Here is a 26,416-nt window from a genome sequence, read left to right on the forward strand (position 1 = left end):
CAAATGTCAACATGAAGTAATGAAATCTAAGTACCCCTGTGACAAGAGTGCAAGAGGGCTAACCCTAGCTTTAGTTTTGTCTCCCCTTGCACAGGTGACCAAAAAGAAAAAAAAAAAGATTATAAACTAAATGTTTGGCAGACAGAGAGGGGAAAGATTGCCTGTGGAACAGTCCAGGGGCTTTGAGGGAGTTGTCTACAACTGGGCTTTTGTTTTGCTTGTGTTAAAGGGACAGCGTTCACCTTAAAAAACAGTGCACACTCCAGTCTGAATATATTTACCTGCTGTTATTACAAGCAACCCCTAAAATTGCTAAAACTGACTGATTAAAGTTCCTTTCTCCTTCACTGTTTATTTTGTGCATTTGACAGCACTTTGCACAGAGTCAGTGTCACTCTTCCTCCACTACATGCAGTCACCTCTCCCATTTGTGTTCTTTTCCTCACACAGCCTGTGGGGGAGCAGTGCAGGGAGAAGAAGAGGCGGAAGGGAATACTGAAATACAAAACAAAATAGCCCTTTTGTATTTCAGTTACTGAAAAGGTTTCTATTCCTATTAGTTTCTATAAAAATATACATACATTTTACTAACCAAACTTCCAGGCCTAAAACACTGACAATGTTGGTTAAGACCAGAGCCCAAACAAATGCTGTCAGATTGCCAAACCATGCCTTCCGGCATCTGTGTTCTGCCTTTTAACAGAGCAAAGCAACACCCAAACTTATCATGGTCAAACACAAATTACTTCCTTACAGTATGAAAGAGCCTGTCCCCTTTCACAAATCAGCCGAGTGACAGTTGACTTTTACAAGCCTCAAAACTGCCTTTGTCTGGTCCAAAACTAACACAGAGGAAACCTCCCCATTGTCAGACTATCAACTCTTATCTTAGTTATCCATTAACAAACACAGCCAGTAGAAGAATATGAACCCAATCACGTCCACACTTACAGCTGTTCTTGTGTCACACACACATAGACCTACTTCCATTTCTGCTAGGTACATTTTATTTTACTTATTTTTAAAGCACTTCTTGTCACAGCATCTAAGTACTACATCACATTAAATTAAGAACCAATTATGCCAGCTCCCCGCTATAAGTAGCACAAAACTACCATAATTGCTGTGAGCCAAAATATATGAAGCCATCAGAATGCCAGGAACAACACATACACTTAACCAAATAAATACACACTACATTATGCTTTGAAGACTGCCATGCTCCCAAAGCTGCCAGACTGTGGCAGACTGCCAAGGAGAACAAGCTGGCAAGTCAGGGGCCCACAGCGGAAATAGCTTTGCCACAAGCCACGACAGCTCAATTCCAGGTACTGACTGCAGACACCCTAGCCAGTCTTAACTGCCAGTACAGGATGTAAGGCAAGCAAGAAAGGCAGGGGTTCCAGAGTAGCCCCCAATTGAATTCACAGCAGCACTTTAGCCAGACGTGAAACCTCCTCTGAATTTTCACTCTATCATCATTTATTCTCAGATTTTGTTGTCTGTTGCTTTAGCTTAAAAGCTGGATCAGTGAACTGCACTACACTTCAACTCTAAGCCTTTGTCCTGCATTTCAGATTTTATCATGGTCAAATTTTTCTGATTATTATTCTGTGGGAGGTGCCATGGCTGGGAGGAATAAATGCTGATGCTCAGGAAGTTCGGAGTTCTAAGACTGGTTCTCATCTAGTGACTCAGTATTCGGCCCAGGTAAAAGACCCCCTTTCATGCCTCAGTTTCTCCTCCTCCCATCTTCTAAAATAAGCATAAAAATTAACTAACTATCTCACAGGGGGGTTGCAAGGCTTAAGTAAAAAGAAAAGGAGTACTTGTGGCACCTTAGAGACTAACAAATTTATTTGAGCATAAGCTTCGTGAGCTACATCCGATGAAGTGAGCTGTAGCTCACAAAAGCTTATGCTCAAATAAATTTGTTAGTCTCTAAGGTGCCACAAGTACTCCTTTTCTTTTTGCGAATACAGACTAACACGGCTGCTACTCTGAAACAAGGCTTAAGTAGTGAATGTTTGTTATATGGGAGAGGCGATGCAGTCTAATGGAGTGAACACAGGGCAAGCAGTTCCTGAGCTCCCAACCCACCTCTATCACCCACAGGTTTCCTGTGATTTAGAACAAATCACTTAGGACTATATTCACAGAAACTCATAGGCGCCACAATGGTGAGTATTGCTGTGCCTAGTTTTTAGGCACCCAGCAGCTCAGTGAATATTAGGCACCCAGGCTCCCTATACAATGCTTGGGGAGAGTCAGGCACCTAAGAAGTAGGCTCACAAAAGCCAGCACATTAGGATAGGGGCTGCTTAAGCTAGCCAATAACAGATGCTGAGCAGATCCTAAGGCTCTCCCCCTCCGTCCAGGACTTAGGCATCTAAGTCTAGGCTGGAGGGAGGTGCCTATCTCTGCTGCGGACTCAGCTGGCAACCCTCTCCTGTAGCCAGTGCCTACCTTGTTTCTTGCAAGAATGACAGCAGTCCATGCCTAACTAAAAGATCTAGGGGGAAGGAGTTTGTGTAAAGTTACGTGTGCTCTGAGAAGACCTAACTGGATTGGGCCCTGCAGATGAGAAAGTTGGGACCATGTCTAGTTTCACCTGGTGTGAGAATCACTCTGGGGATTATCAGTTCTGAGATAGGTGCCCATGCACCTAGACCAAGGCAGCAATGCTAGTGATCAGGGGCAGACACTTAGGTGCTGCGGGATTTTAGCCACCTCCAGGAGCCAAGATTCTTTTGGGACGTGACACAATTAAAGGTTTAGATCAGAGGTGAGCAAACTACAGCCCGCGGGACCATCCTGCCCGGCCCCTGAGCTCCTGGCCTGGGAGGCTAGCCCCTGGCCCCTCCCCCGCAGCCTCAGCTCACTGCACCGCCGGCGCAATGCTCTGGGCGGCGGGTTGCGAGCTCCTGTGGCATCGCAGCTGCAGAGCCCGGCCTGACGTAGTGCTCTGTGCTGCGCAGCTGCCTGTCCTGGTGCAGCCGTGCCGCCAGCCACTGGTGCTCCAGGCAGCGCAGTAAAGGGTCAGGAAGCAAGGGGTTGGATAGAGGGCAGGGAAGTTTGGGAGATGGTCAGGGGCTGGGGAACAGGGCAGGGGTCCCGGGGGTGGGGAATCAGGAAGGAGATGGGATGATGGGGGTGCAGGGGCAGGCAGGGGACAGGGAGCCGTGCGGGGGGGGAGGGGGGCGGATGGACAGGGGTCCCGGGAGGGGGAGGCAGTCAGGAAGGAGGGGGGGGATTGGATGGGCCGGCAGGGGGCAGTTAGGGGACAGAGAGCAGGGGGGTGGATGGGGCAGGGGTCCCCAGGGGGCTGTCAGGTAACAGGGAGGGTTGGATGGGGCAGGAGTCCCGGGGGCGCCGCCGGGGGCAAGAAGTGTGTGTGTGTGTGGGGGGGGGGGGTCAGACAGGGGACGGGGGCCAGGCCATGCCTGGCTGTTTGGGGAGGCACAGCCTCCCCTAACCGGCCCTCCATACAATTTCAGAAACCCGATGCGGCCCTCAGGCCAAAAAGTTTGCCCGCCCCTGGTTTAGATATTCAAAAGTGCTCAGCACCCAGCAGCTCCTACTGAGTGGGAGTGACTTAGGTGCTGTGCACTAGTGAAAACACAGCCACTTTATTTACATGCCAAAGTGGGAATTGAGCTTCTGAAAATCTGGACCAGATTGTGGCTGTCGAGCACTGTTCAAAATCATGTTTTCAGCGAGTCTAATTCTGAAAGCCAAGATTATCCCTTGCAGATTGTAACTGTGTGGAAAGAAAGAGTCTCCAAGAAGACTTAGATTGAATCTGAGCCTATGAAAAATTGGAAGCAGCTGAAATCTGGGAGAGGGTTAACTGCCATAACGTTGGAGCCATAGTAAAAACATAGGCGTAGGTCAAGTTCACTCCACTCTGAAATTTCCGTTATTCCAGACTACACAGCGATGGCTATCACTTCCTTGAGAAGCAGCTGGAGCAGTCAACCTTAAATCAGGAGTCTCCATAAACGGATGGACAGTAGAAGGCTAAAGTTTAGATTTATTTATTGGAAACAGCTGCAAAGAATTTGATATTTGCCAGGATTTGTGACTCTGCAGTGGTGATGATGAGCTTTGTGTTCAGGGGGACAGAGCAGAACGAAAGGGCTTGGGATGTTTGTTTTGGGGGGACGTGATGAAAGAATAACTTTGCTATGGTTAACAATGGAATTAAAAAAATGTAGCTAAGTTTCTTACAAACCACAAGAGCTAAGTAAGAAAAAGGATATTTTTAGAGCAAGTAAACAGAGAGAATAAATGTTCTGGTAAGACTGAAAGATCTGCAGTTTACAATACCAATTTTTTGCTTTACTGAACATATTTGTATTTAACTCATCTTTAAAATTAAATCTCTTTTAAGAAAAAGTGTAATAAAAACTATAGGAACCTAATGTAAATCAAACTGTTGCTGATCTGTTACTTTCCATCTTTAGTGCATTCATATTTTATAGGACTTAAAACAAAGTCTTCAGTATTGAAAAATCACCAATGTGAGCCTGTATTAGCCATTTTTCTCTGAAAAATGAAAAGAAAGTTATTTTATTTTTTTTAAATGGAGATACAGGACTAGCTCAATGTAAAGAGTAAATGGTTTGAAAAGATAGCCAGGAAAATAATACAAAAGTCATTCTAGACAAAATCAATATGGTTGAAACTTCAAGTCCAGTATAGCAAACCCCAGGCTTTCAAAAATCCTTGATTTTTTTTTTTTTAATTTTCTTTTATTTATTTGTGTTCTGGATTTTTAATCTAAAGCAGTGTTTCCAGAACTTGGGACGCTGCTTGTTCAGGGAAAGCCCCTGGCGGGCCAGGCCGGTTTACCTGCCATGTCCGCAGATTCGGCCAATCGCGGCTCCCACTGGCCGTGGTTCGCCGCTGCAGGCCAATGGGGGCTGCGAGAAGTGGCGCGGGCCGAGGGACATACCGGCCGCCACTTCCCGCGGCCCCCATTCACCTGGAGCGGTGAACCGCGGCCAGTGGGAGCCGCGATCAGCCGAACCTGCGGACGCGGCAGGTAAACAAACCAGCCTGGCCTGCCAGAGCTTTCCCTGAACAAGTGGCATCCAAAGTTTGGGAAACACTGATCTATAGGATACCTTCAGCTCTTTTCTTTATAACCATGAGGGCTAGAAAAACTTATTTTTTAAAAATGAAAACAAAGATTCTTATGACATAGCATGAATTGAAGAGCTGGGGCTTTAAGAAAAACACCAACTAGCGTTAAGACTTGTGAGAGTGGGCAACACGGCAAGTTTTAGAATAACTATTTTCTGTAGCCACAGTCATATGGCCAAATCCTGCTTACCCTAGTGACACAGGGCCAAAAACTCTGAAGTTCTTATTCCCTTTGAAGTACTTGGCTCACAAGCAGTTCCCCTGAAGTCACTATTTGCATGAATAAAGAAAGCAGAATTTGCCCTGTACAGCAGAGTCATCCTCACCAACAATGCAAGAGCAGTGGTCTCTCATCCATTTCCATCATTTTCTCTCTGCGTCTACTCATGCCAACTTTAGCATAACAGCTAACTTCTACCCTGTCCTGAACAACACGCCATTACTGGTGTCCCATGATGACTCAAACTTCAGACAAGATCAAGGACAATGCTGCAATCTGAGGGTCACTTCTGAAGCTCCCCTCCCATCTCTTCCATATTTTTAGACCATGCTCTTCACCATTTGAATACTTGATTTTATTTTATTACTTATGTTTTTCTCCCACTCCCTCACAGTTTAAAAATTATTATTATGTATTTCATGTGCATAAGCTAAGCCACGTGAGTTCTGCATTTTGCTCTTGAAGAACTACGGCCCACAGCCACTCTTATTCATTGTAGAAGTGAGTTCTACAGTCGTGAAGCAGCAGCCAAGAAAGTCCAGTCCCCCATGCTCACAAGCGTCACCCTGCTGGTTTGACTCTACTAATAGCATCAAGTATTGGCTGTTCTAGTTTCCTTGCTGCTAATTATGGCCCCAGAACATCATTTTCTTTGACACATATTTGGGCATCCTGTGTTCAGTACAATCCCTTCTCCATTTACACAGGTGTTACTTGCAAGAAGAAACGTACACCACAGTGGCTTTATGGCGTTTGTTTGATCTTCACACAGCATGCACACACACAAACCTCAGTCCTCTGTGTGTAATACAAGGGCATCTGCCTGTTAACTCCGAAGCAAGCTACCAAGATGAAAGGAAGCAGAGATATAAGAAAAAGTGAATCAAATACGAAGGTTGTTTATGAATTTATGCCCCCAGACTACTTGCATATCTGCCATGTAGGACAGAAAGGTGATTCCAGAATATAATCAGGACTTTCAATACCCATTAACAAGAAGTGATTCACAACCACTCAGAGTAGCTTGTTCACCATATTTATTTCTAGTCACTTATGTTGCCTCTGTTTCCTATCTGGAAAAATCTATGTTCATTCTTTCTGAAGGAACAAGTTTACATGAGCTTCGCTGCCATCCAAGCCAGCTGAGAAAGTTTGGATTTTCCTCTTATATTTACTGTTCCTCTAAATACATTTGCAGCTGTGGTCACATTGTCAGATGCCCTGGCCTACAATATGCATGTCACAATGATAAAGTATAGATCAATGGCATGATGAAGTCTTGCATACCACTATGAAATTTCGGCCTTGCTAAGTCAATGGCAAAATTTCCACTGACTTCAGTGCGGCTGGGAGCTCATCCCAGGAATTTAATGCAGCCTGGAAACCATCAAACACATAAAAATGTGGTATTAGGTGAAAATTATTATTTTTCCCTTGAGGCTGCTTGTTTTGTGTTTCTACGATGCTTCTATCAATTTATTTTAACTTATGTTTAAGGCAATGGATGTTTTCAATAAACCTACCGTAGTGTCTAAGTCTGACGTCTGAATGTGATATACACTCACAACCTCTGTTAATGATGCAAGTAAAGTGTGTGACTGATCCCAATCTCTATGTCTGATGAAGTCTGGGTCATCAGCTGTGTCCATCTGATGCCTTTTGTTTTAGAGTGAAAATAATTTAAAAAAAAAAATGTATAAAATGAAGGTGTCCATGTAGATCAGGGGTGGGCAAATTATGGCCCGGGGGCCGCATCCGGCCCACCAGACGTTTTCATCTGACCCGTGAGCTCATGCCGGGGAGTGGGGTTGGGGGTTTGCCCCGCTCCTCATGGCTCCCAGAAGCAGTGGCATGTCCCCCCTCCAGCTCCTACGTGTAGGGGCAGCCAAGGGACACCGCACACTGCCCCCGCAGCTCCCATTGGCTGGGAACTGTGACCCATGGGAGCTGCAGGGACAGCGCCTGTGGACAGGGTGGCACACCCATTTCTAACAGAGTAGAGGGTTTCTTGCAGAAAAACCTCTGAATGATGGTATCAGGAGTAATCAATTACAGCTCTACTTTCTGCATTCCTAATTTTTCTCAGTATGGGAGAGCATGCACAAAAAACTTTTCGGAAAACTTAGTTGCTGTTAACATTTCTACTGTGGTTCTAACCACAGCAATGAGCCATATTCAGAGTATCCCTGGAAGAAAACTGCTGTGTTTAAGTTTCATGTTTAAGTATTGCCTAAAAATACTCTTATTGCAATTGTGGGAGTAAAAGACTTGAATTTTCCTCCATTAAGTTTTCTGGTGGTTTAAACCATGAGTCCTTCTACCTGTAATTTATTTATTACATATGAAAATAGAAGCTGTTTAAGTTCTCCAGGTTGTCAAGTGAACTGTATAAATGTAGCTGCTAAGCAATTTTTTTAAACAGTCCTAAACCAAGAAGTATCTGCCAAGTTTCAGGCTTGGTGAATTTTTACCATCACATAAAGAGCCATGCTGAAAAAGTGTGTTTCTAATGGTAATGCTGACGACTTTTAAATGTTCCAGCACTAGAGACCCAATTCAAAAAAGCACCCCTATTCAGGATAGCACTTAAGCATGCACTGAAGTCCCACTTAAGTCCATGAGACCAAGCATGGTCTGAAGTGGCAGTCCTGAACAGGGATGGAGTTAAGCACATGCTTAAGACCTTTCCTGAATCAGGGCTCAGGTACATTCGGTGTATCCAAGACTTCTTGACATGACCACAACTCCTTTTTGTTTTACTCTTTGTTGTTGGTATTCTTCGGATATGTTCCGCTGAGTCCTACAGCCTTTTTTAAGCCTTCCCTTTTAGATGTTCCAGCCTTTGCCCAAAATATGGGTGCACACTACCACAAACAGGACTATATCCAGTGCTGCAAACAACACTCTTGAAACATCTTCATGTTTAAATATAAACATTTTTAAATAATGTAACAGTTCTATAGGATCTAGAGATAATTTAATTTTCCAGCTCACTGACTAATACAGTCATCTAGGAAAATAACACTGCTGTGAGTTGAAGCTATACAAATTCAGAAGGGAAATAAGGCATACTTTTTTTTTTTTTTTTTTTTTTTTTTAAAACAGTGAGAGCAATTACCATTGGAACAATTTGCCAAGGGTTGTAGTGGATCCTCCATCACTTACCATTTTTAAATCAAGATTGGATTTTTTTTTGTTAAATCTTCTCTAGGAATTACTTGGGGGGAAGTTCTCTGTCCTGTATTATACAGGAGGTCAGGCTAAATTATCACAATCTGAGGCCAGAAGGGACCCATCTATGGAAAACCATCACTAATCTAGACATGCACCTGGAAAAAGAGCAGTAACCTCATAAGGCTATGGTGAAGGTAATAAATATCCTTGCTACAATCAGAGTCAAAATCTTGAATCTCCCACTTAAAATACAGGGAGACATTTCTGCTAGCTCTGTGTTTTCCTTACAGTGCTGGTCTCAGTCATGATTCTCTCCCCCCCCCTAAATAAGAAAAACAAAAAACAAAAAAGGAGAAACTGGGATAAGCAACATAATAAATTTCTACACCAACCTTGCATACAACCCTGTTTTGGTACCCTCCACCCTCATTCATATGTGCAGCTCCACTAATTTCTATGGGAATTTGGCGAGTGTAACCTGAATGCTTCAGTCAATGCCTCAGGGAAAATAAATTTATTTGCTTTAACTCTGTAAATATTTATTATTACAATACATACTTAGCACTTACATGCCAGTGTATGGGTCAGAGCTTGCAAAGTGACTTCAGTTAAAAGTAGATGCTCACCAAAGCGAGTGGAGTCCACTCATTTCCTTGCAGGATTGGGCCCTACTTCATCAAAGCGCTATGAAAACATACACCCTGTAAAGCAGGTATTTCCCATAGTTACATATGCAGCATATAAATATTCTTAACAGAAAGCCCTTTTCAGCCTTCTTTCTGTAGTACAATTCCCCATATCTGTGTATATATTACTCATTTGTTTAGTAAATCTTTTCTATTTAAAAATAGTAGAATGCCTGCCACTGCGATTTTTATTTCAATTTGTTGTCAGCTTTTGCAACAACTCCAATCACTTTAATCTTTGGATTTCCGTTGAAAATCTGAATGTAATGTTTTAAAACATTCCATCTTCCCTTCCAGGGTTTGGAATAGTGGTTTGTGGTGTTTTGTTTTAGGAAATCAGAAGATCTATTTAAAAAAAAAAAAAAAAAAAAAAGTATGCATCCCAGGTTAACCATTCAGACATATTCATGTAACATTTCATTTTCCACCATCTGATAGCCCTTATTTAGAATAATTAATATTATTCTATCAAGAGAGACATTCAGTGTGGGAGCTACTAGCAATATAAAGGAATACTTCATGCAGATGTTGTTTACAGAAGATGTGCAACTAAACTCAGTAGTGTGCCCATTAAAAAGTCACTGCTCAATCATATTATGTTGTATATATTAAATAAAATATAAATATATTTTAAAAAATGAATGATTGTTCTTATAACTACACATCCATTTGATTTCCACCAAATTATGCAGTTCAATGGAAGCCTGCACCAGATTAGTCACAGTATGACGAAAAATAAAATGAGATGTCTACCAGTATTTTCTTCTTCATATCATTTAGCAGGACTGATTTGTACTAAACACACAATCAGAAAAGAAGATATACACAGTTCAGATAGGGATGCTTCTTCTGTTTAAGGCTTTTGGATTACAAGTGTTAGTGAATGCTATTCAGCTTTGTTCACGCCATTGCATTCTGGCTTTGCTTCCATCCTTGCATCTCAAAGGATGCCTGTAAAACATTATACATCCAGACAAAAACGTAACTGCATTTGCTCAGCAAGGCTAAGCACCATGTCAACTTATGCTGCGTCACTCTGCATTGCTTGTGCAAAAAGAACCACCCAAACGTCCACCAAAACTTAAAAGGAACACAGCAAGACACACGAACAGAATGGGGAAAAAAGGTTTATTCATTTTTTTCTTTTAAGCGAACACTTTGTAATTTGGGGGAAATGGGAACAGGCGGGGGGATGTCCAGAGGAATTCACCTACAAAAATACAAAATGCAAGAATCATGGTTACTTGGTAGACACACAAACTCCACCAATCTACTTACTTTATTGGGACTGCTATAACAAGTCTGGGTGATGCCTCATCAGCCTCTCCCACAGCCCTAATACGTGGAAAAGAGAATACAGAAAAGGACCATGAGTTACAGGAATCACAGCAAATCTACCCACCCCGTAGCTCACATGCCCCTTTACCAAAGTAAATCCACTTACCATCCTGTGTTGCTCCAGAACCCACTTGCTGCTGTTCCCGTCCTCCAGCCATCACCAAGAAGCAACACATTCCCCTGTGAACTCCACTACATTATGTGGGGGAAGAGAGATGGGATTACTCACTAGAGATGTCCTCTCTCCAGACCAGGACTAAATCCTATGTCTGGCTCCTAAAGGGGAAAGGAAGAAAGAATCAGTTCCACTCCAAACCAAAAAGAGCAGCAAAACAAAACAAAAACACTGTTTTTAATAAAACACTGAATATATAAATGAAAATAATGAAATCTAGGTCCTCACCTCCTTGAGATCCACCCCCAAAATGGTGACGGGCTCTTCCTAATAGCCAGATATGCCAGCACACAGTCTATATGGCACTGGCTCAGGCGAAGGCTTGTCATTCTCCACCATGGCATCAGCACTGGTAGCATGACGGTATAACGGCACATCCCTTGCACCTCATGGCACATGTGCGCATCATCCTGCAAAAGAACCATTCCTAGCATCCGTCGGAACAAACAAAAAGATGTGAAGAGGTGGAAATGTGCGCTACGCAGTGGCAAGTTAACACAAGAGCCACCACATGTCCCCCGCCCCATAGCGGCCCGGGGTTCCTGGGCAGCCTTTACCATGGCCCAGCTCTGGCTTCTAGACTGGGGCAGAGGAGGGGGTGGGGCCCTGTGGCGAGTGGGATGTGCGGGACCTGAATGTTCTTGATGCTAGGGTTGCCAGTGTCTGGTTTTTACCCTGGCGGCTCTGGTCGGCAGTTAAACATCCGGATGGCAGCGCAGCAGGGCTGGCAGGCTCCCAGGAGCCAGAGGGACATGCTGGCTGCTTCCCAGGAGCTGCCTGAGGTAAGCGCTGCCTAGAGCCTGCACTCCTTATCCCCCGCCCCATGCCCCAACCCTGAGCCCCCTCCTGCACTCTGAACCCCTCATTTCTGGCTCCACTGCAGAGCCTGCACCCCCAGCTCAGAGCCTGAACTCCCTCCCTCCCACACCCCAGCCCCCTGTCCCATCCCAGAGCCCCTCCCACACTCCAAACCGCTTGGCCCCAATCCCCAGCCCCTCCTGCACCCTGAGCCTCTCGTTTCCGGTCCCATTCTGGAGCCCACACCCCACCCCCTGCCCCAACCCAGTGAAAATGAGCGAGTGAGTGAGGGTGGGGGAGAGCGAGTGACGGGGGGGGAAAGCGGATGTAGTGAGCGGGGGGCCTTGTAGAAGGAGCGGGATCTCAGGGAAGGAGCAGGACTCGGGGCAGGGCAAGGGTGTTCGGTTTTCTGTGATTAGAAAGTTGGCAACCCTACTTGGTGCCCAGGGCCCCAATAAATCTTAATCTGCCTCTGGTGCTACATAATGCCTGGCTTGAGAGAGCTCTGTTGGGAATTGTAGGATAGAGACAATGAATCCACATGCCCTGCAATGCTGGCAGGCAATGTTCTGGGAGGACTTAGTGCACTCTCTGCACCCAAAGTAAGATAAGAAACACCAACACACTGCACCCTTTCAACTTGCACTGATTCAGATACTCAGGTGCAAGTTGCAACAGTGTAATTCACGAGTGAAGAGAAGGCTTTTATTATCAGGAACCGTGCAATTGTCAAAAACACAGCCTGGACTCTCAGAAGTAGGGACACCGATTTTCTGCGTGGCTCACACCTACAGAATTTCCTTCCACAAGAGATCAACATTGTCTCCGTTCAGAGAAATTGCACCTGTATAACCCCTCTGTGATCCACAAAGAACCACTCAAGTCACGGTTCCTCAGCCATCACCTCTCCTGGGTGGAGACCACGTTTCTCTCGCTCCTGACTGAGGTTTTTCCAGGCTGCAAAGTTCCCTGCCTATACTGAGATACTTTCAGCAAGCCAGACTGCTTAGACAGCCAGTGTCTGCATTTTGCTTTCTCTTTGAAGGCTATGAACAATGCAACTGCCAGCAATTATAAGAACATGTGTATAATTACTTTAAGGTGAAAGCATTAGAGAAAACATGTTAAAAACAATAAAAGAACCTACACACGCTAATAAGTTTACCAGAGATACCCCCTAACTCCAGCAGTCAGTCCTTCAAACTCCACAAAGAGGTTTTTCTGTGGTTACAAGTTCCTAACAGCCTTAGCCCAGAACAAGCAAACCCATGCACAGACTAGTCTTTCATTTATACTGCTCAGGCCTTTGATCTTCAGACTCCTGGAACAGGTAATCAGGACATAGCTTCAAAAAGCTAGATTTTTGCATAATCAGGGGGTGGGGAGAAATTTACATTCACCTTCCTCTAGAGTCCCAAGCAAATCGCTTGATTCTGTTTGTTCCAAAAGTCCATTCTTGCATGCCACATTGTTAAGTACAGTCCTTTGAAGTTCATAACACTTCCCATGGTAATAGCCAATTTAGAACCGATCCATGAAAGGACCTTCCCTCTTATACCATAGCTACTTAGTTTCCTTAAGACCCTTTGGTGAGGTACCTAGTCAAAGGCTTTCTGAAAATCCAAGTACACTATATCCACCGGAACACCCTTATCCACATGCTTGCTGACCCCCTCAAAGAATTCTAATAGATTGGTGAGGCATGACCTCCCTTTGCAAAAGCTGAGCTGACTCTTCCCCTACAAAATCCTGTTTATCCATGTGTCTGATAATTCTGTTCTTTATTATAGTTTCTGCCAAATTGCCCAGTTCTGAAGTTAGGCTCATTGGCCTGTAATTGCTAGGATCTCCTCTGAAGCTCTTTTTAAAAATTGTCATTACATTAGCTGCCTTCCAGTCATCTGGAACAGAGGCTGATTTCAGTGATAGGTTACACAGTACAGTTTGTAGATCTGCAATTTCATATTGGAATTCCTTCAGAACTCTTGGGTGAATACCATATAGTCCTGGTAACTTACTACTGTTTAATTTATCAATTTGTTCTAAAACCTCTTCTACTGAGGCATCAATTTGGGGCAGTACTTCAGGTTTGTCACCCAAAAAGAATCTCTCTGATGTGGGTATCTTCCAGCCATCCTCTGCAGTGAAGACCAATGAAAGGAATTCATTTATCTTCTCCACAATGGTCTTGTCTGCCTTGAATGCTCCTTTAATACTTTTGTCATCTATAGGCTCCCCTGCCTGTTCATCAGAAGCAAGAAGCCTGAGAAACTTAAAAATATTTTACTGTTAGTTTTTGCATCTTTAGCAAGTTGCTTCTCAAATTCTTTCCTGGCCTGCCTTATTATATTTTATTTGACAGAGTTTGTGCATCTTTCTACATTCCACATTAGCATCTACTTCCAAATTTTAAAAGATGTCTTTGTGCCTCTAATGACCTATTTACTCTGCTGTCTAGCCATGGTAGCATTCGTTTGGTCCTCTAACAGACTTTAATGTATAACTCAAATAAAAAAAGACAAAGCTTCTATTCTGGTGTTTTTAAGTAATCTCCATGCTGCTTGCAGGCCCTTCAGCCTTGGGCCTGCTCTTTTTAATTTCAGTCCAACTAATGTCAGTCTAACTAGTGTCCTTGTGTAGCTCCCCCTTTTCAAGTTAAATGTTACTGTGGTGGGATTTTTTTAGTATCTTCCCCCTTGCAAGGATCCTACATTTAATTACATTATGGTCACTATTACCAAATGGTTCAGCTATAAGTGCCTCTTGGACCAGATCCTGTGCTCCACTTAGGACTAAGGGCCTGGCTACACTTAAAACTTCGAAGCGCTGCAGCAGGGGCGCTTTGAAGGGCGAGTGTGGTACTGGTACTCCATCTCCTCGTACTCCATCTTCCTGAGGGGATTAGCTTAGAGTGCTGGGAGCACGGCTCCCAGCACTGGGACACTGTTTACACTGGTGCTTTACAGTGCTGTAACTTGCTGCGCTCAGGCGGGTGTTTTTTCACACCCGAGTGAGAAAGTTGCAGCGCTGTAAAGTGCCAGTGTAGCCATAGCCTAAATCAAGAATTGCGTCTCCCCTTGTGGGTTCCAGAACTAGCTCCAAGAATCAGGCATTTATCATGTATCATGCCTTGAGATGACATGTACCCAGTCAATATGAGGATAGTTGAAATCACCCATTATTATAGCATTTCTCTAACATCCGTTAGCATTTCATAATTACAGTCACCATCCTGGTCAGGTGTTCAGTAGCATACTCGTACCGCTATACCCTCTTTATTCAAGCATGGAATTTCTATTCATAGAGATTCTATAGTACAGTTTTATTCATTTAAGATTTTCACCTTATTTGATTCTATGCTTTTTTTTTTAAACATACAGTGCCAATCCCCCAACAGCACACCCTACTATGTCATTCCTATATATCAAGGGTGGCCAAACTATGACTCACGAGCCGCAGGCGACTCTTTTACAGTTAAAATGCGGCTTACAGATGCTTCCCACAGGGCAGAAGCCCCGAGCCCTGGCAGGCGCCCCTCAACTCTCAAACTTCTGAAGATTGTCATATGTGGCTCAGAGCAGTAAACTTGGCCACCTCTGCTATATATTTTGTACCTTGGTATTATTATGTCCCATTGAATATCCTCATTCCCAGTTTCCATGATGCCTGTTATACCAATATCCTCATTTAATGCCAGGCTCTCTAGTTCAATGGCTCTCAACATTTCCAGGCTACTGTACCCCTTTCAGGAGTCTGATTTGTCTTGTGTACCCCCAAGGTTCACCTCACTTAAAAACTACTTGCTTACAAAATCAGACATAAAAATACACAAGAGTCACTGCACTCTATTACTGAAAAATTGCTTACTTTCTCATTTGTCCCATATAATTATAAAATAAATCAATTGGAATATAAATACTGTACATTTCAGTGTATACTATATAGAGCAGTATAAACAAGTGATTGTATGACATTTTAGTTTGTACTAACTTCGCTAGTGCTTTTTATGTAGCCTGTTGTAAAACTAGGCAAATATCTAGATGAGTTGATGTGCCCTCTGGAAGACCTCTGTGTTCCCCCAGGAGTACACACACCCCTGGTTGAGAACCACTGCTCTAGTTCACCCAACTTAGTATTTAGATTTCTAGTACTTGTATATAACCCATGGAACTGGAGAGGCAATATTTAGTGGAACAGGACTGTATATTTTGCACAGTCCTCCTCTGAAAATGATTTCCATCTAGCTTAACAACACTGCAAACCAAACTACACTAACCAACAATGACAGGAAAGATTAAAAAGAAAAGGAGTACTTGTGGCACCTTAGAGACTAACAAATTTATTTGAGCATAAGCTTTCGTGAGCTACAGCTCACTTCATCGGAAAGATTAGTTTAGTTTAGTCTCCTGGCCTTTTGGTTTCAATTATCAGACTCCAAAAGTCACTAAGGCCCCTTGTGTAGATGCAGTTACACCAGTAAAACTGTGCTTTAGCTGCGCCGGGTGGGACGGGGAGGGAGCTGGAATAAGCCATACCAGCAAAAGCACAGGTTTGCTTGTATAAACTGCATCCACAGGAACACAGTCTACTGGTATAGCTATACTGGCAAAACCTTCAAGTGTAGATCAGGCCAAAGTGTGTTGTTGATTTTTGTGAAGTCCACTATGATCTGAACTGAGACAGACCATCTTTAATAGAGACAATCAAAACAGAGTCAGATGTCCACATCTTTTAGTTACTACCAGCTTCAGGAAGATTTGAATCAATAACTACCCATCCCTAAGCACAAAAAGTTCTGTGTATTTATTTTTAAACTTTGTTTGCGATTGATCATAGAACAAGTTTCAGTGTGTACGATTCAAAATTCAGTATTTCCATAGTAGTACAGTAATAAACTCAAACCACTACAGCAGCAGCCAGACATATTTCCAGCATCATCATTAATCACTTGGCATAGCAGAAATAAAGTAATTGAAACAGACCACTGACATGATCAACTGTCTCTAGCTTTAGGAATAAACATTGTGGTTTGCCTGAACATTCCAGCAGCAGGAGGCTGCCTGCGAAAAATGTACTGCTATTCCACTGAAATTATTTAAGAAGAGTATTTGGGAGTGAGTGGTGGAAGGTCAGATTAAAAGTCACGTAGCAAACTCCTAAATCACAAAGGAAATAATGCTTTCTTTTCAGTGACCAACAACAGTAAACACAGGACACCTTCAAGCACAGGCTGCTCCTCCCATTTAGAATAAGACCTGGAGTGGGAACGGTCTGCAAATTTCTCTTTAATTATTAATCAAGCATTCTATACTCCAGAGAGGTGAGTGAGGGGACTCCTGCCTGGAAGGGGACCTGCCCGCAGACATAGTTTACCCACTTATAAATAACTGGGCTTGTCCTGAGGGATAAGCTTGGAATGTGGCAGAAAAGGGGAAAGGCATATTCCATTTCATGGCAAGAATAAGAACACAATCCAACTGTCTGATCCCCCTCTCTCTCCCCTCAAGTCTCATACAGAGTTTATTATAATGCTTAAAAGGACTTAGAAACTCCACTATGATTACATTATAGGAATTTCAACAATGCAAAACTGCTGCTGGACTAAGCAGTAGATATTTGGATTTCCTAGTGAGATTGAGAAGGAAAAAAAAAAAAAAAAAAAGAGGGAAATATTGCAAAATGTGTATAATTTTAATCTCTTTAATGGACACGTAAAAAAGCCACTAACTTTTTAGATTCTCTCTCCATAAACAAGAAAAAATTACATCTCTTTTAGGTGGAAAGAATTTAGTTTTAGGAAGTAACAGCACTTTCAGAAAAAAAAAGATCTCAACCTCACCCATGACCTTTCTTCAGGTATAAAACTGGAGATGTGCTGTCACTGGCCTGGAGCTTGTGAGGAAAGGTCCCGTGAGATGGGTGAGGAAGCAAACACGGATGGATGGGAGGGTAGAGAGAAAAACCAGGAAGTAGGTATTTACCTATATCAGACCTCAGCTTTCCCAACTCTGCCTCTCAGGGAAGGCAACATACATTTGCACATTTATCATTGTCACCATTCAGGTTTCAACCTCTTTATCATGTTTCCAGATGAGCAACTTGTAGTGGTTTTTAGTATGCATTAAAATATCCAGAGCACTTTCATCTCTCTCACACACACAAACACGGAAGCCACTTGTACAGTTGTGTTTCCTCATTCACTGACGCATTTGGACTGCAAGAAGAGGCTCTCTCTAGAAGAGGAAAAAACCCAGCGCAAGCAACCAGAGAGAAAAGAACTCAGGCATCACAAAGACACAGGGCCACCTTCGCAGCAGAAGTTGGGCATACATAGACCAATCCCTGGTCCCATTTAAGCCAATTGGAGTTTTGCTGTGGGTTTCTCATGATTTGGCCCCCAGTCTCAAAATAGAACCCTCTCCTCTCCTCCTCCCCCCTGCCAGATGTGTATCCCTCTCCTCCCCCGCCCCAGACACGTGTAACCCTCTCCTCTCCACTTCCCCCAGCCAGATGTGTAACCCTCTCTTCTTCCCCCCAGCCTGCATAGGTGCTGCTGCCGCCCCCCCCCCCAGCTTGAAGGGGTTGCCATCATATATCGGCTTTACAGTTTGGTTCAATGGCTCTCAGCCCCCCCCATACAAACTGTTCCAGCACCCTTGCACTGATGTGTAATAACCCCCTCCCCCCGCCTGCGGACGGATGTACAATCCGGGCTCACCCCAGGTCCCTCACACCCACAGGCACGAACACCACCAGCTGAAAACGCCCCCAAACTGCCCGCAGTGCCCCAACTCGCCGCCCCTGCAGAGGGGAGCGAGGAGGGGTTTAGCTGGCGGAACAGTGGCAACTTGGCGCCGGGGCCGGCGAGGCGCGGGCGGCTCCTTACCGCCACGGAGCCGGAGGAGGAGGCGATGTAGACTCGGATGACCATGCTGAGCAGAGCGGCGGGGACGCGGGCGCCTCGTGCTGGGTGTGCGCTGGCCGAGTCGCCGGAGCTGGGGCAGTGAGCGCAGGCAGCCCGGCCCCCGGGCAGCGCGGGGGGAGGGGGGCGGGGCCGCTGCGCCCCGCCTACCGGGGTAGCGTCAGAAACTGCTCCCTGTCCGAAGGGGCCGCTGAGGGTGTGCCGGGCATGCTCAGGCCACCGGGCATGCTCAGTAACACCTGCTGAAGCCGCTGCCGCACTCTGCCCTTCCTTGGGATCTGACTCTGCTGCTTTAGAGGGGTTCAAAGGCGGCAAATCGGAGGGGGGATGGGCAGGGTCTGAGCAGGGGGCGGAAATTTACTGGCGGGGGGGGGGTCAAGCAGCTGAAGGGCAAAATCAGGGATGGTGGGAAGGAGCTAAGGGCAAACCCAGGGGGCACAGGGAGGGGGTAACAGTTACCCAGTGCTCAGATGAGCCACCTGCTGTGCTTGCAAAAAACAAGAAAAGAGGTGGGGACAGAGGGGCTTTTTTATTTCCCCTCTCACTGGACGGTACCACTCAGCATGGGCTTCCCCAGGCTGGGTTTGTAAAGGCACAGGCACCCCCGTCTGCCCTAGGCCTGGCAGCTCCTCTGTATCCCTTATAAGGTGCTGAGGGGCTACAAGAGCCTGCAAAATATTTTACAGATTCCCCTCAAGACATATGTGTCACACATTCTGGCTAGTTAAAAGAATCCCTTCTGAGATTGTACGTCTACACAAAGTCTCATAACCGGTCACAAATTTGCCTTATCTGCTGCTGTGGGGCCCTGAGTTGCATTCCCTTCCTTAAAGGTAATCCATTTAAACAGTTTTGCGCCTTTTAAAATGTTATTTTTATTACTCTTATTACTTGATCATGAACCTTTGTTATCATTGTGCAGATGCATGTCATTGCGCCATTTAATTTTTATTTTAATAGCAAACACTCATCAAATATTTATAAGTAAATAGTTGCTAGTAGTTTTAGCAATGACATTGTGTTTCTAGTAGAGCACTTGCTGTATTTTTTACTGTGATTTTTAATTTGGAATTTTTAATTCTAACTTTTTCTTCTTATTTTTCAGTAGAAGTTTATTCTGTTGGCTCATGTGACTTCCAGTCTGACTGATTTCCAAGACTGGTGTCAAAACTTCTTTTGCATTTGATCGACCAATGGGGATTGCCTTTTGCAACTATTATTTTGTCTCTCAGTCCAGCCCTTAGTGCTTTTTCACATGTCATTGCTTGTGCATAGAACCTGATTCTCAATATTCCATAAGGGCACTGTACTATCTCATATTACATCCTTCTCAAGGGCAAAAATCTTCTGTAATTTTTGCTGAACATAAGAATAGCCGTAGTGGGTCAGACCAATTCCAGGTGCTTCAGAGGGAATGAACAGAGCAGGCAGTCTTCAAGTGATCCATCCCCTGTTGTCCACTCCCAGCATCTGGCAGTCAGAGGTTTAGGAACATCCAGAGCAAGGGTTGCATCCCTGATCATCTTGGCTAATAGCCATTGATGGACCCATCCTCCATGAACTTGTCTAATTCTTTTTTGAACTCAGTTATTGTTTTGGCTTTCACAACATAATGAACACACATCTACAACCCCAAGATAGATTCACAACCACAAGAATTCCAGAATCATGAGTTATACACCTTTAAGTCATGAAATTTAAAAAAAAGAAAGAAATAATATTGGGTTCTTCTTATGTGCCTCTTTGTTCGTGAGTCTTTAGGGTGCAGTAGACCCGGTTCCACAAAAGCAGGAGCCGAAACACCTGAATGAATCTTGGTCTATTCTCATACTTTTCCTATTACCTCTCCCACACATTTCATATACCTAAGGCCATATCTACATTTCAAACTTATGTTAAATCAAGTTATGTCACCATAGAATCGCCACAGTTAGTATGTCATGTGCTCATGCCTACTTGACTCCTTGTGTCGCTGCTGAGCGTACTCACCAGAAATGCTTGTATCGATCCAGAGTGTGGTGCACCATGGATAGGTATCCCACTGTGCAACTCGCCACCGTCCACCATACTGTATTTTTGGAAGTTTGTTGGGGTTAAAATGGGGCACACAGAGATCAACTTCACATACTGCAGTGTTCACCATCCCCTAATTTTATATGTATCCCATATGTAAAATTATACATAATTTTTGCACTTTTTTCCCTAAACCGCACAAACTCGCATGGCCCTCCTCACTGTCTGCCATCTCTGACAGAAGCATGGAGTCTGCATGGCTCTGCACTATTGTCATGACTAGCATTGGAAGTCCAGGGTACACAATCCTGCTGTATTTGCGGAGCTGCAAGAATAGAAGTGGGGACATGATGATTCCGTGCAGAACAGATTGCTGTGGGACATAGCGACAACCAATTCAAAATTGTTGGTGGCATTCATGGAGCAGCTGCAGATGATGGAGTACCAGTTCTGGGCCTGAGAAACAAGCTCCAACTGGTGGGATTGCATTGTAATGCAGGTTTTGTAGCAAAATGTGTCAGTAGTGGGCTTTTAACACTACACCAGCCAGCTCGCTGGCTCTCACTGGCCAGGCAGTGTGGCACTCAGCGCTCCCGAGCCTGGAAGAGGCGAGGAGATTTTCATAGTGCGTAAATGGTGAAAAGGTGCAGGGAATTCTCGACTAGCACTGCGAGATATGTGGAGAGATGGGTGGCTGCTGAGGTATGCCTCTTCCCTACCCTCTCCACCAGGCAGGCAGGGTGGGGGACGTGTCAGGATGCACCTTTCAGCACAAGATTGCACAGGAAAAAATCCTCCAAGCCCATTAAGGGTTACCCATTAAAATGCCACACCTAAGTAACAAATAAGGAAAAGAAAAACTGTGGCGGTATGTTTTCCTGCAGCTTGTCTCATGGAAGGATGATGTCTAGTTGCTAGTAGGATCAGTGATGTACTTACGAGGATACCTGAAGCCCTCTCCATTCTATAAACAGAAACTGGTGTAAAAATCAGTCCAGGGTTTGCTAACACCTCCTGGATGCTTAGACCTGAGAGCACGCTCCAGAAACTGTGGAAAGGAACTGACATGTACGAAGGCAAACATGGCACCAGGCAACAGCATTAATTCCAGGCAATCAGCCCTGCCAACTAGCAGTAATAACCAGGCAAACTTTGCACACAGAGACCATGTTTAAAAAATAATCTATTGCCTTCGTTGCAGACACAAATTACCCCCACTAATTAACAATGCAGCAGCCATAAAATAGGACAAATGTCCAGTGCCCCAGCCCTACTTGTAAACAAAAATTTAAAAAAGAACAAAACCCACAGACATTTTCTAAATTGAGACCACATCTTTTTTTAAAAATATGGCATGAATCTTGAAATCTAACCACTACAATTCCTAGCTTTGGATGCACACGAGCAGATTTTTTAAAATGCACCATGATGCATGTGTGGGGAACAGAAATGAAAACTGAATCCCACGTGGATTCATTTTTAAATATATATGCCTGTTTAAATAGGTCTTTCTTCTTCACAGCTGCTGCAACTTCATCATCCTTAAGTAAAGGATGATGTTACATGTACTGTGTTACAGGACTTGTTACATTGTAATCATTCCACGACACCCAGTAACACAGTACAATCAACGTTGAATTATAAATTAATTGCAGTGTTCAACTGAAAGAGGAGCTGTGAGAGGAAGAATTCTAGGACCCAATTCTGCAAGATACTAGCTCCTCTTGGGAAGGGCTGAGTCCCCTCAGCTCCAAATTGAAGCCAATAGGAGTTAGGAGGCTCAGCCCCACACATCTGATGCTCAGCACCTTGCAGGAATGGGCTATTACTCAGGCACAAATATCTTCAGCAACAACAAGGGGGAGAGCGTGTATTGCTTTTGTATATGGTCATTGCATTACACTGCTTTTGTATACAGTTGTGACGTTGCATTATGTCGACTTTGCAGTCAGTAATTTTCTGTCTCCCCTTTGCTGTTGTTGAAGATATTTGCTAACGCAGTGCTATTCAAACGGGGCCCCCTGCTCCAAACAACTTACAAAAAAGCACAGGTGTAAAGAGAGGAAAATAAAATACAGAACAAACGCACAGCCGGGCTCATCTCTGTATCAGGAATGTTTCATGAACAGATGGGTCTCCAGAACTTTTTAAGAAAGGAGACTGGGAAAGGTGAATAAGGTGACTCTTTCAACCATAAGACGTGGCATAAAAGAAGGCACAAATTCAGGAATGGGTGAGGGAGATAAAGGGCCTTCTACTCCTATTTCCATTTCAGTTAATGGCAAAAACTCCCATTAATTTCTATGGAGCAGGATCAGACCCCAAAAGACATAAAGAGAGCATAGGGAGTGGGCTGGGGTGTCCAGTAACAGACAGGAACAGAGATGTAGTGGTGCAGACCCTACAAGCTGGGTACAAAAAGAAGGCTTAAATCTGATGCTGACTGAGTATCCCAGAACAGAGATTTGAGGAATGGCAATAGGGAATAAGAAATGAAGGAAGATCGGTAGGGCAGAAAGATTGAAAGTTGCTCTTGGCAGTAGCATTGAAATTAGAGTGGAGGTGAAAGAACTGGGGAGACCAGACAGGAGGAAGTTACAGGAGTTGAGAGGAGAGACAACCAAAGAATGGATGAGGATTTCAGCAGGAGGGATGGAAAAGAAATTGGGGATTTTACAGATGTTGCAGAGGAAGAAGCAACAGGATTTACACCTTGTAAGTGCTTTCTTTTAAAATGAACTCCAGTGTGATGGTTTCTTTTTAAATTAACAGATTTTGCTCCTGGTCAAAAATATAGGGCTACTTGCATGTTTCATATAGAGTTAAAAGGCTCCCATCCTTAGACTACTCTCATTTATATGAATGTAGTTTATACACAATTAAATATCAATAGAATACACATTAGTGCCACTAAAACAGTCACCCTCTGGAAAAATAAATCAAGCAAATTTAAAGAAGTTATGTATAAACAGTTTTAAAATGATAGACTGTTAATCTAAACAATTGCACTGCAAAGGAATTCTTTCTCTTTCTTCATAGCTGTCCTGAGGGCCTCCCAGCCAACAGCTGCTGTGTATGGAGTTAATGGCAATCACTTAATCCCAGAGTTCAAGGAAACACATATCACAGGTTCTCCACCTGTTCTTTCACATTCTTTCTAAGGGCTGTATGCTTATTAATTATTATTATTTTTATTAATAATCAGTAGTTTATATAATGCCATCCAGTACCATGGTGCTTTACTAGGACTCTGTAGAAACTGTAATTATTAATTTATCATTGTTATTAATTGTTACTTATTATTATTATTATTGCAGGAATACTCAAAGCCCCAGTCCAAATCAGGGTCCCATTGTGAACGGATCTGTACAAACACATCTGAAGAAACACTCCCTGAAAAATTTACATCCGAATCTCCTGGAACCAAAACGAATAATTTTATAGAGGGTAGAAACTACACCAGTTGTTTCTGTTAAACTTCTAAATTCCTTGAACCAGATCTCTTGGCTAAAAGAGTTTACATGCTTTACTGGCTGTACCTGTATAATTTTTTATCGCCTTGAATAAGATACATTTGGTTTATGGAATTTAAAAATCTACATACCTTCAAGTGGGCAAAGCCACCATCCAATCAGAGGTGCAGAGCCCCAAATAAATTAGTTGGGACCCTAGATTGTAAATGCTACATAAACCTTGGGGCAGTCTCAAAAAGATTCAGATAATCATTGTGAATAACTCCAAAATTAAGCACATAACCTTATACACAATAGTGTGCACTAGACCTTATTGTGGACAAATGAATAAAAGAAATGTGGCATTTTTAGTTCAAGAAGTTTTTGAGATCACAGATACTGTTCCAAAAAAAACTTGGAACGCTTTTCTAAAACATGAAAAACCTCTCTGTTTCAAACTCTCATATCTCAGGACTTCTCCAACTCATATCAGACTTTCTCCCAAAAAGAAGTTCTTTGTCAAGAGACCTCATATGTGAAATTTCAGGCCGAAAAGATGGTCTTTAACTTGAGGGAGGAGGAAAATTGAGGCTCATAATGTTTACAATGGTAACTGTCTTACGTTAACCATGGAGTTGCTGCAATACCTAATAACAAAATGTATTCCAGATGTATGAAATAATAACGTTAGGTGTATGTTTTCAAAGAGGTGAGTGGAATGAACAGAATGAGTACAAATCCCATCAAATAATGCATCACTATGAAAATACTACTTGGGAGCAGTCCACTCATTGGGAGAATGTGTCTATCAGCATCAACTTCTGCTGCACACTCACTTTCTTTCAACAACATTCTTAGCTAAAATCTGATAAATGGAACTGATGACCTCAGATGACTTTAATTTCTGTCATCTGCAGGACACATACCCAACATGGCCACCTCACAGAAGAAATTCATATAATTTATTAAATGGTTAGTCTGACAACTTTTTGCTGACCTATTATAGAAAATTCAAATTTAAGTTCCATAATGAGTAAATGTTCCAAATGTCAAGATTCTAGCTCACTGGGAACATGGAGATTTATTGTGTAAGTCAGTCACCATTAAAAGTGTCTGCATTATGGTAACTTTTTAGCTACAACACAGTTTGCTCTGAGATGTTAAATTAGGCACCAATCATGCAAGGAGCTCCATCTACTTGGACAGAACACTGCAGCCACATGGACTACCTTGCAGGACAGGGGCCGTACATTATAAGCTCTTTGGGGCAGGGATTGTCTTTGATTATATATTTGTCTAGCACGAGAAGAGGCCTCTGGGTACTACTGCAATGGAAACAATCAAAATAATAAGGTAAGTATTAAGTACTATGCAGTTAAATTGTGACACATTATGGCCTGCAGGTTTTCTTTGGGCCTTTTGCTCCAATTCTAACAGCTAGCACCTGCTCTCACAGCAAACACTGAAATAAACCGTTCTCAATGGGCTAGAAGACCAAAGAGTGGCAGAAGAAAGTGAAGCAGAGTGGAGACAACATGGAAGTGGGCAGTTCTGAATGGAACATAAGGAGAGAGTTAGTTGAATATCTATTCATCAGCTCTTCTCTCCCTCATAAAAACTGTGTTTTTCTGTGTTGACACTCTGATGACTCAAGCTGTACCCTCTCTTCCTTGCCTGCTAAAAAACCTATTCTAATCATCAGTCTCCAAAGTGCACTTTAAGAGGCAGTTTAGCTTCATGAAGGAAAATGTATTAAGTTAACAGCAATAAATGCACTGGGTATTATTATAATAACTAAGTTTTCCTGACTCATAATAAGACATTTTCTACACTGTTGGCAGAATATTACATATTATCTATTCCCATGTCACTCATCTAAAATCCATGCTATTTTTGTTTTCACTACTAATCAGTTGTTGAAGTGCTTAATTATCCTTCTCACAGCAAACCAAAACCACAGCCAAAACAAGGGAATCAGTATTTTCATTCTAGGGGGGAAAGTAAATGTTTTATGCTGCCACCAAAGTAACACCTATTTTATTTGTTTCAAGCGCTCAGAGCTAAGAGTTATCCCTGTGCTGCTAATGTAGTATATATGCATATGGGGTCTTCATGTTAGGCTATTTCCCTCCCTTCATCATTTACTGTCCATTTCACGACAAACTGCAGACACAAAATAAAGGAAAATTAAAATAGTTGCATTCGGTTTTAGTTTATGTTATATATATGTAGGTCTATAATCATAAACCAAGGCCTTGATCTTACTCCCATTAAGGTCAATGGCAACACTCCCATTGCCTTCTGTGGGAGCAGGAGTAGTTTAAGTGTGCCTTGGATCTTGACATAAATCTTGCTCTTCCTATATGGTTTGCTGATTGCCTGTGAATCTAAAGGCCAGATTCACACAGCAACTTACGTGCTTAACTCTCATTGATTTCAAAGGAAGTTAAGTGCCTAAGTAGGTTTGTGAATCTAGGCAGGCCTCAGAGA

The 26,416-nt window shown here is 43.3% G+C and overlaps 1 protein-coding gene and 1 long non-coding RNA gene across 4 annotated transcripts in view; both read right to left on the reverse strand.

The window, feature by feature from the left end:
- The window catches only part of SH3BGRL (SH3 domain binding glutamate rich protein like), a 169,891-nt gene that overhangs the window by 38,914 nt on the left and 104,561 nt on the right, over positions 1–26,416 (reverse strand). The window contains exon 1 of one of the 3 annotated variants that reach the window (XM_074964474.1): positions 18,426–18,584. The exons of the other annotated variants lie outside the window; for them this stretch is intronic. Within the exon in view, the coding sequence (XP_074820575.1) occupies positions 18,426–18,470 (45 nt within the window). The 5' untranslated portion in view covers positions 18,471–18,584. Of the gene's footprint in view, positions 1–18,425; positions 18,585–26,416 lie in introns of those variants that run through there. 3 annotated transcript variants of the gene reach the window in all.
- On the reverse strand, positions 10,495–11,356 carry LOC141994253 (uncharacterized). The gene is made up of 3 exons (XR_012641062.1): positions 10,970–11,356; positions 10,673–10,842; positions 10,495–10,563 (listed from the first exon to the last, which is right to left on the reverse strand). It is a non-coding gene; the product is annotated as an uncharacterized LOC141994253 (long non-coding RNA).

This window comes from Natator depressus, chromosome 9 (genome assembly GCF_965152275.1).
Source record: "Natator depressus isolate rNatDep1 chromosome 9, rNatDep2.hap1, whole genome shotgun sequence".
NCBI classification, from domain to species: Eukaryota; Metazoa; Chordata; order Testudines; family Cheloniidae; genus Natator; species Natator depressus.